The 13,057-nt window shown below is 44.4% G+C and overlaps 1 protein-coding gene across 3 annotated transcripts in view; it reads right to left on the bottom strand.

Annotated features, from left to right (window-relative positions):
• Positions 1-3,326, bottom strand: part of LOC111156714 (desmoplakin) — a 45,655-nt gene extending 42,329 nt beyond the window's left edge. For 2 of the 3 annotated variants that reach the window (XM_022517758.1, XM_022517759.1), the window contains exon 1: positions 3,108-3,323. In XM_022517758.1, the coding sequence (XP_022373466.1) occupies positions 3,108-3,304 (197 nt within the window). In that variant the 5' untranslated portion in view covers positions 3,305-3,323. Of the gene's footprint in view, positions 1-3,107 lie in introns of all 3 variants that reach the window. The other variant, XM_022517760.1, reaches the window with a different exon arrangement.
• Positions 3,327-13,057: the final 9,731 nt, after the last annotated feature.

The raw sequence follows: 13,057 nt of genomic DNA, 5'->3' as shown, positions 1-13,057 counted from the left end.
AAAATCCACAGTTTAAATTTTCAAAAATATACCTCTTACATCATCAAGCACATAACATTTACCGAACTTTCAAACACTGAGTAAAGAAAAAGAAATGAAAGTAGTTTTGATTCCATTCAGCCTACAATAAAGAAAACACAAAAGACGGGTGGGCAGGGAAGGAGGGAGAACCACAAATGAGATAAAATACTGTCTTAAGAACTGACAAGTGTTCTTAATATAAAGCACAGACACAGGAAGATGTTTTAAAGTCATCTTAGAAAGAAAAAGAAGATTTAGGTTCTTTACACACTCAAATTAGTTTACTTAGGGAAAGGTTAGATACAAACGCCAATTCTTTAAAATCGCGATTATTTAAAAAAATAATCACTCAGACAATAAAGTGGCAATTTAAATAGACAAGCTTAAATTCAACCAATAGCTTCCATGCCAGTTTTTGTGCCTTAAAAAGAAACAAAAACCTTTATTTAGAAAGACTTTGGGGGCAGAAAAGCACTTAGTGAATTCTTAATCCTCCTTCATTTGGTGACAGTCGGTCAGAGATGAAATCCTACTTCTACAAAGTACATGCTCAGGGACAGGAAGTCCCTCTGAGCAAAACCATTAAAAACACCAGAAAAAAAGTGTCGGGGCAAGTTCTGCCTCTCTTCAGTCAGTTCTCCTTATTCTTAAGATCCACAGGTCAGCAGTTGCTGGGAGAGAGAGAGAGAGAGAGAGAGAGAGAGAGAGAGAGAGAGTGTGTGTGTGTGTGTGTGTGTGTGTGTGTGTGTGTGTGTGTGCGCGCGCGCTCGCGCGCGCTAATTCTCATTCCAGAGGGGTCAGCCGCACCATGGGCTGGCCAGGCATGCTGGGAGAATCCCCATTACTGGATCAAGAAAGAAGGGCCCCACGCTGACTCCAGCCCCCAAGCAAGACGCCCCGCTGCCCGGGGCGGGGGGGGGGGGGGGGTATCAACATCAAAGCGCAGAAGAAACGCCCTTCCCCCCCAAATTACGTAATTCAAAACTTCAGTCTGTCTTCCCTTCCCAGAGAGGTAAAACTTGACATACTCATTAACAGCTTTTAGGCTGGAAAAACAGAACACAAGGTATAATACTATGGGAAAACATTGATCCTTCTCAAAACTTAGTGTCTCCGTGAAGGATCCTTACAAACCATGCATCTTTCCGCAGTTCGTTAGCCGATACATAATTCTTCACAAATTTACCTCTACAGGAGGCCGAGGGAGCGAAATAGTCCAATAACCAGTAAGGTTTATTGTCAATTAAAAAAAAAAAAAAAAAAACACGGACTCTGTATGAACACAATCATATTTTTTTAAAAAAATACAAAATCAAAATGAAATACCTGGTTCATAAAATGCCAGAGAAGAAAAATTGCTGCCCAAAAATCCTTGCAAAATTCCGACTTGACTATAAATGTGTGGGTTAAAAGAACGTCCTTCCCAAATACAGGAAGACTGGGAGGGAAAAATAAAGTGTCAGATTTAATCGGTTGGCTAAGTTTTAAAACAAACTTAAAAACCAAAGTAATAACTGGCAAAACTTTCTCCCCATTTTTCCTAGTACTCGGTACGTGTCTCCTGGAAATCCCCGGGGTGCATTATGTTCAGAAAACAAGAGCTCCAAGATTGAGACAATTCTTTGCTAACTCAAAAAGAGGAAATCAATTGCCCAGATGCTCGGGGAAAATAAAGACATAAATAAACCGAAGCAGAAAACAGGTCAGAAAACAGGTTGCAACTCGAGCTGTCCCTGCGTTCAAATCTGCTGGTAAAACAAAAACTCCTGGAGTGCATTCAGGCGGCTCCTCCCCAGCCTAAGGCCACAGGCAAGGTAAATAATTTTCTGGAACGCAGGCCAGTTTCCCAAAAGCCCTGCTGGGAAGGGCTTGCAGGGGGGTGGGGAGGGCGCCGACCGCAAAATTCTCACGGCTCCCGTGGGCATCTGGCATCCAGCTCTGCGGACCCAGTAAAAGCAGCCTCATTATCTTACCCCATCCTCCCAAACGACCCCCGCGATCGGTTTCCGCAATGATTCTGAGAAACAGACCCTCCCCACATCCCGGGGGCCCCGCCGGGTACCTGGATCGGAAGAGACCCCCAGCATCGCGGGCTGGGGCGGATGGGAAGCAGCGCCCACCCCTCCACATGTCCCCGCTGCCACCCCTAGACCCTGCGCCCGCACTCGGCTACCAATAATACACCGAGGTCCTTCCTCCTGGGCTTTTTTAAAAGGAGGAAACCAAGGGCGCAGGCTTAGGGCCACAGGTACGGGGGCTGCGGCGCAGCGGGGCAAGGGGGCAGGCGTGTCCTGGCAGAGCCGGGACCTGGGGTCTGGCGACTGCTCCGTCCCGAAAGCTCAGTTTGGGTAGCAGGGGAGACCGAGGCGGGGCCTTCTTGAGACCCGACCCAGAGCCTCCGGACGCGCAGCCTCCTTACAAAAGCCCTGGGTGGCGGAGCCGCCAGGCGCCCTAGAGGGGTGGTCTCGGGGTGACCAAGAATTTAGGATAAGCCACCAGAGGCGGAGGAGCCCCGAATCCGAGCCCTGCCTACAGGTCAGACCGGAATCCCCGCTCGTTTACTGTTCTACTTTTGGTAATAGTTGGTTAGGTTGGGTTTTGTTGTCGCAGCCCCGCCCGAGCTCCCACCTGCCGGCCGGGACAAAGGGGATGCCAACTGGGCCCGGCGGCGCAGGGGGTGGAGGGGAGGAATCCTGGAGGCAGAGACCCCTGTGGCGCGCACGCCCTCCGCGTCCTCCTGCACCCCTCGCCGGCCACCCTCCTGCCCCGGCTCGCGGGAAGCGAGAAGGTTGGGACGGAGAACCGGTTTGCAGGGAAGGACCGCTCCTCTCCGGGCTCGCACACCCACCCACCCGGGTGTGAGCAGCGCACGGGGCGGGAGGACACCGGGCTGCTGCCCCAGCGCCAGCAGGAAGTGCTTTCACGAGCTCGAGCAAAACCACTTTCCTCCTCCAGGACCTGGCTTTTCTTCGTCAACCAGAGGAGGGCTCGTCCCTCCCTGTCCCAGGGTGCTGGGGTTCGGAGAGGAGAGCACGGAGACCCCGCGGGCCCGGGCGCCCGGTGTCTGCCCGCCGGCCAGTACCCACCAGTAGCCGTCCGAGTTCTGGTCGGTGACCGTGCAGCGCCGGGAGTAGTACATCCTGCTGGTGCCCCCGCCGCCGCCGCCGCCCCCACCGCCGCCGCCGCCGCAGGTCACCTCGTAGCGCAGGTCGGGACCGGACTCCGCGCGGGTCATGCGGCCCAGCGTGTTGATCCGCGGGTGAGAGCCTCCGTTGCAGCTCATGTCGGCGGGCACTCAGAGAGCAGCTCAGCGCCGAGGCATAAGCGAGGGCGGGCGGGCTCGGAGAATGTGGGGTGGCGGGGCGGGGTTCGAAGGAAAGGCCCCCAAACTGGGAACCGGGGCGGGTGCGCAGTAGATCGCGGGGACGCTCCTGGCCACCAGGGCCGTCCTGGCCGCTGCGAGCGCGGTGCGGCGGACGGAGGTCGGGCGCGGGGACGACGACGGGCGGGGAGCAGGAGCGGCACAAGAGCTGTGGCTCGGAGGGCGGCGAGGGCGCAGAGGAGCGGGCTCGCGGCTGGGTGTTGGTGTTGGTCGGTGGGGGCGCGAGTCTCCTCCCCGCTGGCACCCGGCGCCCAGGCCACACCTGGCGGGTTTCTTCCCAGGGCGGGGTGCGGCCGCTGCGCCTCCCCGCCCCACCGCGGGTGTCACCGACGCGCTCGGGCCGCCCCTCCCCACCTGCGCCCGCCGGCCCGCGGCTCCGCCCTGCGCTTCCGAGGCCGGGGAAACGCCGGCAGGGGCGGGGCGGGGTCCCCGAGACCCGAGCGCCCCTGGCGCGGCGACCGAGGGGAAGGCGTGCGGCGCCGGAGGCCTTTTGCTCAGCGCTTCGGCGGCGGCGGCGGGTCAAGAGCGGCCCCTGCTTTTCAGGATTTCCTCGGTCCCCGGGGCAGAAATAAGACGAAAAAATAAGGGCCATTCGATTGGAGGGTTACTTATTAAACACATACTTTTGCTAATTCCTGGAAACGGTGCCAGCCAAGCTTTGAACAGAAACATAATTGAGAAGAGCACGCTTAGATGGTGAGGTTTCATTTTAGGGAACTTTTTTTGGAATCTTCTTTTATTCCGGGATTTCAGAAAAGTTGTCTCAGAAGTCCGATTTCCGACGTGTAAAACGAGCCACCACTTCCTGGGGAAGTCTTCCCCATGAACAGTTAATTTCTTTGGTGTGAAGATTAAAAAGAACACACTAACCATTTTGCAGTAAGTAAAAGGAAAATATACATTGTCATTTATTTTACTTTGCCTGTTGGTGATCATTTTGAATAAGTTGCAAAGACTTCCACCTTCAGATCCAGTTTTGTTTTGTTTTTTTAAATTTTTTAAAAGAACCTTGGGAACGTTTGTCTCACGCCCCTGAGCACCTTCTCCCAGGATCCATCCCTTTCGAAAATCAGCTTTTCCCACAAGTCAGTGGCCTTCCTGGGACTTCAGTCTGAGAACAGCAGAGAATCCTGGACAGAGATCATCCACTTGGTACAGATGAGTAAGTCTGAGCCAGAACATTCCAGCAACTTCCTCCAGGGCCCCTCCCAGTTAGGTGTGAAACACACTGTAGTCTCTGGGAACAGGGCTAAGATGCAGACCCAGTCAGGCAATACGCAAAAAAACTGCTTTTATCATCTGGAGAACTGTTAGATTACTCTTTAATAAACACCATTTAAAGATCTTTATAATAAATATTTGTCCTCTTCCCAAGCAATGCCCATTAACTTACCTTCCTATACAATATATCCCAAAATGTTTGTGAACTGAAAAGAACGAAAATGGAACTACATTTACATGTCCTAAAGGGAGTAGGAAGTTTTCTAAAAGTTCCCATATTATAGCACCCCCAATCACACCTCACTCTTTAGGCACAAATCTCCAACAAAACGTGCTGTTCTTGTTCTTCTCAATCAACCACAGAGTTGACCAGATTAAATACCATGAGGTCAAAGTTTACCACTGTTAGCACACTCAATAATTCCCATCACTGTCTCAGTTTAGACTCCTTATTAATAAATGAGAATATGATAAATTTCAAATTCAAATGATCACACTAGCTCTGATGTACAGACAAGAACGGTGTTTCTTCTGAACATTGAATCTATAGCTCAAAGTCTTTATCAGCACAAATGGCCCATAATATCCATTGGTTGGAGGGAAGAAAAGCCATTTGGGGTGTCAGTGCATAAGGCATGTAATTTAATTTGGGGTGTTTTGTTACCTCTCTGCATCTCATTGGTTCAGCAAATAATTATAACCTACTGTATGGAGGGCCAGTGTTAGATTTTGGAAAATACGAAGATGAATGAGGCATTATCACCGCCCTGAAAAATATAGTAAATCTTCAATTTAAAAACCTCAGGGATTTCTTTATTCTTATGCTGTGCAATGAGAAGATCATGCAATTGCACAGGAAAATTCTCCTTAAAAAACAAGACAAATCTGTAAACCACAGCCCATTCATGACAAAAGCTCCACCTAACTCACATTGGACCCAAATGCCCCCAGACTCACAGGGCTGTTCCATCTCTTTACAAAACAGGGAAAGAGGTGAAAAATACAACCCACCAATTACACACCTCTGGCTACCGTTACTTGGTAGCCTATCCTACAGCTTCCTGAGCTCCTTTAGGGCATTTCCAGGAAGGCGATTGCTTTCAGCTAACCAAACATACTAGGTTTGGGAAGACAATGGCTTCCGTTTATTTTCTCCAAGGATGATAAAGGAAGATAAAAAGATGAAATAAAAGATTGACATGATAGATGGAATCCAGACATATACACATGAGTTGTCTAAATGAGGTCACCTCATTGAAGGCTGGAGATCAGAAAACCAGAGTTCTGATCTTAGTGCTACAATTTACTTGGGCAGGAGATCAATTTCTTCACATGCAGAATGGAAATAATAATCTTGCCCTGCTAATTTTATAATATATGAACATTCTTGAAAGCAGAAACATTGTATAAAGCTAAAGTATCACCCATTAAATCGAAAGCTCTTGGCTAGATAGAAATTTTAGCTTTTAGTGTTTCTTTAATCCCCCATGAGTCAATAAAACTCCCTTTTGCAGATGTTTAACCTTCATTCACTTAAAAAGCAGTTTTTAGGGGCGCCTGGGTGGTTCAGTAGGTTGAGCCCTCTGCCTTTGGCTCAGGTCATGATCTCAGGGTCCTGGAATTGATCCCCACTTCCGGCTCTCTGCTCAGCAGGGAGCCTTCCCCCCCACAGCCCCCGCCTCTCTGCCTACTTGTGAACTCTCTGTCAAATAAATAAATAAAATCTTTAAAAAAAAAAGTAGTTATTAAACATCCACAGTGTGGGATGCCTGGGTGGCTTAATCAGTTAAGCATCCGCCTGCAGCTCAGGTTCTGATCCCAGCGTCCTGGGATCCAGTCCTGCATTGGGCTTCTTGCTCAGGGAGGGGAGTCTGCTTCTCCCTCTGCCTGCTCCACTTCTCCCTCTCCCTGCATGTGTTCTCTTTCTCTGACAAATATATAAATAAAATCTTTTAAAAAATAAAAAAAAGATAAACATTTACTATGCGCTTCACAATAGGCTCAGCGAAATGATCACACGAAGATGAATAACGCGGGGCTCCCTTTCTGTAGGATATCAAGCCTGCCATAGGAAAACAGATCATTCCAGTACGTTTGATACATTATTACAAACATGTTTATAGAATCCTGCCAACAGAGCAGAAGGGTTTAGCCTACTTCTTATAATGAGGCTTAAAAAGTGCCCCATCCAAAATCTGGCAAAGCCCTCACTAGCTGACCTAACTAAGGTCAGCTATTTTTTTCCCTGGCCACTTGTAGATATGTCCCCTTGTACTGTTAGAGACAGATCACTGACATGTAACTTTCTCTCTGGCTGACCTTAGAGATGACCTTGTGGTTAGGTAAGAGGCATCAGTCAGATCCTGAGCATATTTTTAAAACTAAACGGAGCACCTTGATTTCAATGAGATTCGGAGGGGTCAATTTACTTGCTCAAAACCCCGTGGGAACTCTCTCATATCTTTGTTGGTGAAATGATATCCCTGGGCCACAGAAAAGATCTACAGCCCGTGAGTTAAAATAGCTGTTCCTCCTGCCAGGGGAACGGTATTTTAACAAATCAGAACTACAGAAGCTAGGAGTGGAACTATAATGTGAGGTAAAGAAAATACCTATTAAAATACCAGATAATATAATCTTTGGTTTAATCTTTGCTTTTTCTTTCTTGTGAGTAAATTACAATCCTCCAGAAATCATTAAAACTGGGTTCTCAGTATCCCCAAAATAAGACTGAGCTCTCCTCCTTAAAGTTGAAACTACTCATTGAAGAATACAATTTGATAAACCACATAAATTTCATTTCGGAAATAGGGAAATGTTGGCAAAACATATACATTAGCCCAGAACTCTCTTTATTATCCTTGGTTCAAATGACCTTCAGGAACAGGAGAATTTTCCTGTCCGTAGTGTTTTGTTTTTTTTTTTTATTTTTACCAGGGGAAGGGGGTTAACTTTTAAAAATATTAAAAAAGCTGAGCGGAACTTCTCGAATACGTTTTCTGTCACTGTAGTGAAAAGATTCTTTGTTGTTGTTGCCACTTGTTTTGGTTTTAGCACAGGTCATATCTAATAAATGGTGCTATCTTTTATGTTTTAAGAGTCTGGTTTTTGTTTGGTTTTGGTTTTGGTTTTTGGGTTTTGGGGTTTTTTTGGTTTTTGGTTTTGGGGTTGGTTTTGTTTTTGTTTTTTCTTTTGACTGCCTCTAACTGGATAGCACAGATATTGGGGATCCATCCATGCTTTCCTGCCCAAACCTCCTTTGCTTTAAGACCCCAAGTTGCAAGGTTGAGTGGCTGGAGGTTAAGGGTATGGATGATGGTGAGCACAGCTTTGGACCATATCGGGACCATTCACAGCCTTGGCCAAATGACTTCTCACCCGCCACGCTAAACAATAGCTCACACTAATTTTCAGTGGATAAGGCGCACAGTCAATAAATATAATATAGGGGCCGAGTAAGTTAGCATTTTAAATATACCCTCAAAGTAATTTTTTAAGCTTGTCGTGATTGTGAGGAACTGTCGGTCGATCACATCGGGACAGGAACACTTGCTCAAACTTCTTAAATAAGTCAAGATGCAGAAGATTGCTGGTAAACCCAGTTATCCCCAAACACCGCATGGATTCATCACATGCTAATAGCCACGTGAAGAAAATTATGAATAGCTACTTAGCCTTTATGGAAGGAATTCCAAATTGATGTTCTAGGGAGAATTTCAGAAATAAAAGCTGCCTTAGAGAATCTTTATATAAATTTTAAGAGCCTCGGAACTCTCTTTACAAAGGAAACCCTGTGAGAAACAGCCAACAGCGAGAACAGGTTGTCATAGTATCAGACTGGTAATAGCTTGGGGGGAGCCCACTGTCCCCCCACAACACCTCTGGTGCTTTGGCCCCAGAAAGATTTCCCCAAGTCAAGTGCCATATAAATCAAACCCCACATTTTATTTTACTTTATTAAGATTTTTCTAATCATTTTTTTGAGAGAGAGAAAGCACGAGCATGAGCTGGGGGGAGGGGGAAGCGCAGCGGGAAAGAGAGATGCAGACTCTTCGCTGAGCGTGGAGCCCAATACGACGTCCAGCTGACTGAGCCACCCAGGCGCCCCCAAAACCCACATTTTAATAAAAGAAATTAGTGAGTCCCAGAGAGGTTAAGAACCCTTTCTGAGTTGCTTAATATCTAAGATATTATAATTCTGACCTTTTCACTATGTCAAAATTCCCGCACCATCAGACATGAAAGCATACATTTCTGAGCAGTAGTTTGGTGTAAATTTAAAACCAAAGTACTGTCCTATTAATTGTTATTTTCCTACACGAGACACATCGGATGTCTGGAAAAGCAGTCACTATAAAAGTATCAGCCTGTTCTACAAAGTCACACCAGAAAAAACTTACTCATTATTTTTAGTCCTATTCCTATAGGTGAGGGGAGCGTTTTACTTGGTGTCATCAAATCACAGCGCATGTTTTGTTTTGTTTGGGTTGGTTTTTGTACAAATACAGCTTCCATCATTTAGAAAAAGTGAAACGAGGGGTTCCTATACAAACAACCTAAAATCAGAATGGGAATGAAGCTGTACATGATCTCACATCTAACTTTGAGTAGAGTATAATGCAAAGGACATGTCACCTAGTCTCTGAAGTGACCATCTTCCAAAATTCTAGATATTCATAGGTAAAATAGGACATTCCTGCAACCATTATCATTTTATCATCAGGAAGGATTTATTGTACTTATATTGTTTCCTTGCTGCAGAGAGAAATGTCTGCATGGGTTTAAAGAATAAAGGGAGTTTAAAGAATTAGCTCCCGTCTTTAATTATCTTGACATCTGAAGCATCTAACGCAGTTGACAAAACATGAAACATAAACCAAGGCTAGTAGTAACAAAAATCCAAGAGTGAGCTTCTAAATAGAACAGGAGCTGGTGGGGAAAATTCTCAGCTTTAACGCATCTCATAATCTAGGGTCACAATAGTTTCATTTTGTCAGAGACTTGGTCAGATCACACATCTCAGGGAAGAAACTCTGTTCAAACTCTTGCACTGCCCACAGAAACAACGAAAGTAATGCGAAGTTGCAGTCCTTATCAGGTTCCTGCCTGTGGGGATGAGGGGGGGAGGGGGGGGTAAAACCTAGATGTGACATGAGAGTTTGCTAGCAAATCACATAAAAGGCTTGCTTAGAAGGATAAATCTTAAGTTGGGGTTTTCCCCCTGACAACTATAAAAGTTTGTTTGCTGTAAAAAACTCAGAAAACGTGGGATGCAGAGAAGCTAAGAAAATTTCATCTATAACTACACCATCCGAATGAGGCAATCACACTATGCATTTTTGGTAGATTTCCTTCCAGTTTTTTTTTTCAGTGAATTTTTTTTAACCTGATGTCAGATTCTATATACAAATTTGTATCCAGCTTCTTAATTTAGCATTATACCGTGAGCGTTTTCCAACCTCATTTAAAATGTCTTATCAGCAATGCTTTAAAAGATGCATGCCATTTTGTTGTTTGTTTTTAAAAAGGATCTTTTAAAGTGATCTTTTAAAGGCGCAGATCCTGAAGCTTCCTATAGGAGTGATTCATGCCGTTCTAGAATTTTTCACATCAATACCAAATAGCATCCACTGTGGATGGGAAATGAGACAGGGAGAGGCAGATCTGAAGCAGTGAGCCATCATCTTATGGAGGGCAGTTACAACAGCCACCAAATATGTTTAAGAAAACAATCCTGCCCTGTGGAGGGTGGGGGCAGCAAGTCCTTGCAGGGTCTTCCAGCAATCTCTCTGTCGTGCCTGGTATAAGGGTTGCAGACATCTGAAACCAGAGGTTTTTCTCCTAAAACCTTTAGTAATCCGTAGACATTCATACTTCGGAAGCTCTAAGAGCCTGGGCTATTTCTGGTTTCCTTAATCAGCTCCCCAGGACTGAATGAACTGAACACTCATCTCCAAACGAGAAACCTTCCCTTCAGCAAGATTTGGATTCAAGAAAAAATCAGGCAAATCAGGAGGAGAACCTATAGGACTGTTTCTTCTGCCCATTGCAAGAAATGAGTGCCCACTGCAAGAAACCTAACTGGATTTGATTTGTACATTTTTCATGATTTGCAGAATTTTCACCTGAAACATTTAAACCATGCTGACATCAGACAGAAAGGTTTCAAATTTAGGAAATCATTATAGCACAGTTCCATGGCAGTTTCAACAAACCCCGTGAAGCAGTTTGGTCTTGCAAAGGTGGGTGTGGAGAGCTACACATCATTCTCATTAAACCTGTCTGGCGGCTCCCTGGAGTTTTACCTGCTTGGTAATTTGGCTTCAGATGGAATCGAACAAAGCATCTGGAGTCCTTTCCCACCGAGGTACTGAGGAGAAATGTCACCCATCATCTCTAAACAACCTTTTATTTTGTTTTACCAAATGAGGAAAAAATAATCTCATGATTTAACAATAGAATTACTGCATTCTTAAAACAAAAATCAATATCTCTCTTGGGTTCGTAGCCCTGAGAAAATATGTACTATGTCAAAGGATTTTCTTAAATATAATATATTGAGTTTGGTAATATACCAAAGGGTTTTTTTAAGCCTCTTTTTTTTTTTTTAACTACGGAGGGATTTGTCTTTGTAAGAGGGAACTACATTAACATGGAAAATATCTCGATCCCATTGTTATCATTAAAAATAAATGTTAAGAAAATGGATGTAGTCCATTTAGATAGTCATAGATGTAGAAAGAAGACAAATGTATTGTAAAGTAAAACAAACAAATAAAAAATTGGGGGCCTTTGGCTGACTTAGTCGGTACAGTGAGCAACTCTTGATATCAGGGCTACGAGGTCGAACCCCATGTTGGGCGTGGAGTCTACTTAAAAAGAATAAATAAATGAATAAATAAATAAATAAAATTTTCAAGAGTCATTCCTTTTTTTTTTAAAGGCAACTTTTAAGCCAAATATATAGTGTGATCAGATTGTTTACATTAAAATGTATGGGTTAGAGGGGCCCCTGGGTGCCTCAATCAGTTAAGCATCTGACTCTTGGTTTCCTCTCACGTCATCTCTCAGGGTGGTGAGATTGAGCCCCACATGGGTCTCCTAGCTTAGTGTGGAGTCTGCTTGTTAGAATATACATTTCTAATAATAGAACTATAAAATAAAGGTATGCGATTTTGTAGGGAAAAGGTAGCTTTTTGTATCTAAGCTTTTGTATCTCACCTAAAAAAGGAAAGTGAGATTCCCCAATACCTGAGTCTTAAAATTTTAGTATTCAACAATATGGGAATAATAATTCTAATTCCATTTATTGTACAGAAACTTACATGGGTTTTCTTCAGTTTTAAAAATTGTAATAAAAAATACATATATGGCATAAAATTTATCCTTTTAACCTTTTTTGAGTGTACAGTTCAGTGGGATTATGAACATTCACAATGTGTGTGACCATCTCCGTCATCCATCATCCCTCCATCACCACCACCACCACCATCTGTCTCCAGAACTTTCTCATCATCCCAAACAGAAACCCTGTCCCCATTGAACACTATACCTTCCTCCCCTCCCCTAACCCAGCCCCTGGGAACTCCTAACTCCTATTCTATTTTCTGTCTCTATAAACTTGACTGTTCTAGATTCCTCATGTAAGTGAATCATACAATATCTGTTATTTTTTTTGGTCTGGCTTATTTCACTTAGCATAACGTCTTCAAGATTCACCCATGTTGTAGCATGGGTTAAAACTCCCTGCTTTTTAAAGGCTGCATAATATTCCACTGTATGTAATGAGCACATTTTGTTTATCCATTCATCTGTTGATAGCCTTTAGGCTATTATGAATAATGCTACTGTGTTGTTTTTTAAGTAGTAAAATTATTATAAACTTATTCTTTTCCTTACAACTTCCCCTTCCTCCCAGAATTCATAACTGTACTTTTTTTTCTTTTGCTTAGTTATCTATTATCATTAATTTGTTCCTCAACCCTCTCCTAGCTGAGTAAATATTTTCTCAACACAAAGATTCACAACAAGTATTCTATTAATTTCATCTGTTTAAAAAAATCCTTCCTGGGGTGCCTGGGTGTCTCAGTTGGTTAAGCATTTGCCTTCAGCTCAGATCATGATCCCAGGGTCCTGGGATGGAGTCCTGCATGGGTTCCCTGCTCAGCAGGGGAGTCTGCTTCTCCCTCTCCCTCTATCCTTGCTCATGTACTCTCTCTCTCTCTCAAATAAATAAATAAAATCATTCAAAAAATTCCTTCCTGGTTGGGGAGGTGGGAGGTGGGTGAAATCAGAGAAGGGGATCAAAATGTACCAACTTGCAGATTCAAAATAAATAAGTCATGAGGATGCAAGGTACAGCCTGGCGACTATACTTAATAATACTGTGTTACAATGATAAAAGGTGCTAAAAGAGTAGATCTTTAAATTTCC

This window comes from Enhydra lutris, unplaced genomic scaffold (assembly GCF_002288905.1).
Source record: "Enhydra lutris kenyoni isolate GAN:26980312 unplaced genomic scaffold, ASM228890v2 scaffoldscaffold48, whole genome shotgun sequence".
Lineage (NCBI taxonomy): Eukaryota > Metazoa > Chordata > Mammalia > Carnivora > Mustelidae > Enhydra > Enhydra lutris.
Note: the sequence above shows the minus strand (reverse complement) of the source record. Positions and strands in the feature narration are given on the sequence as shown.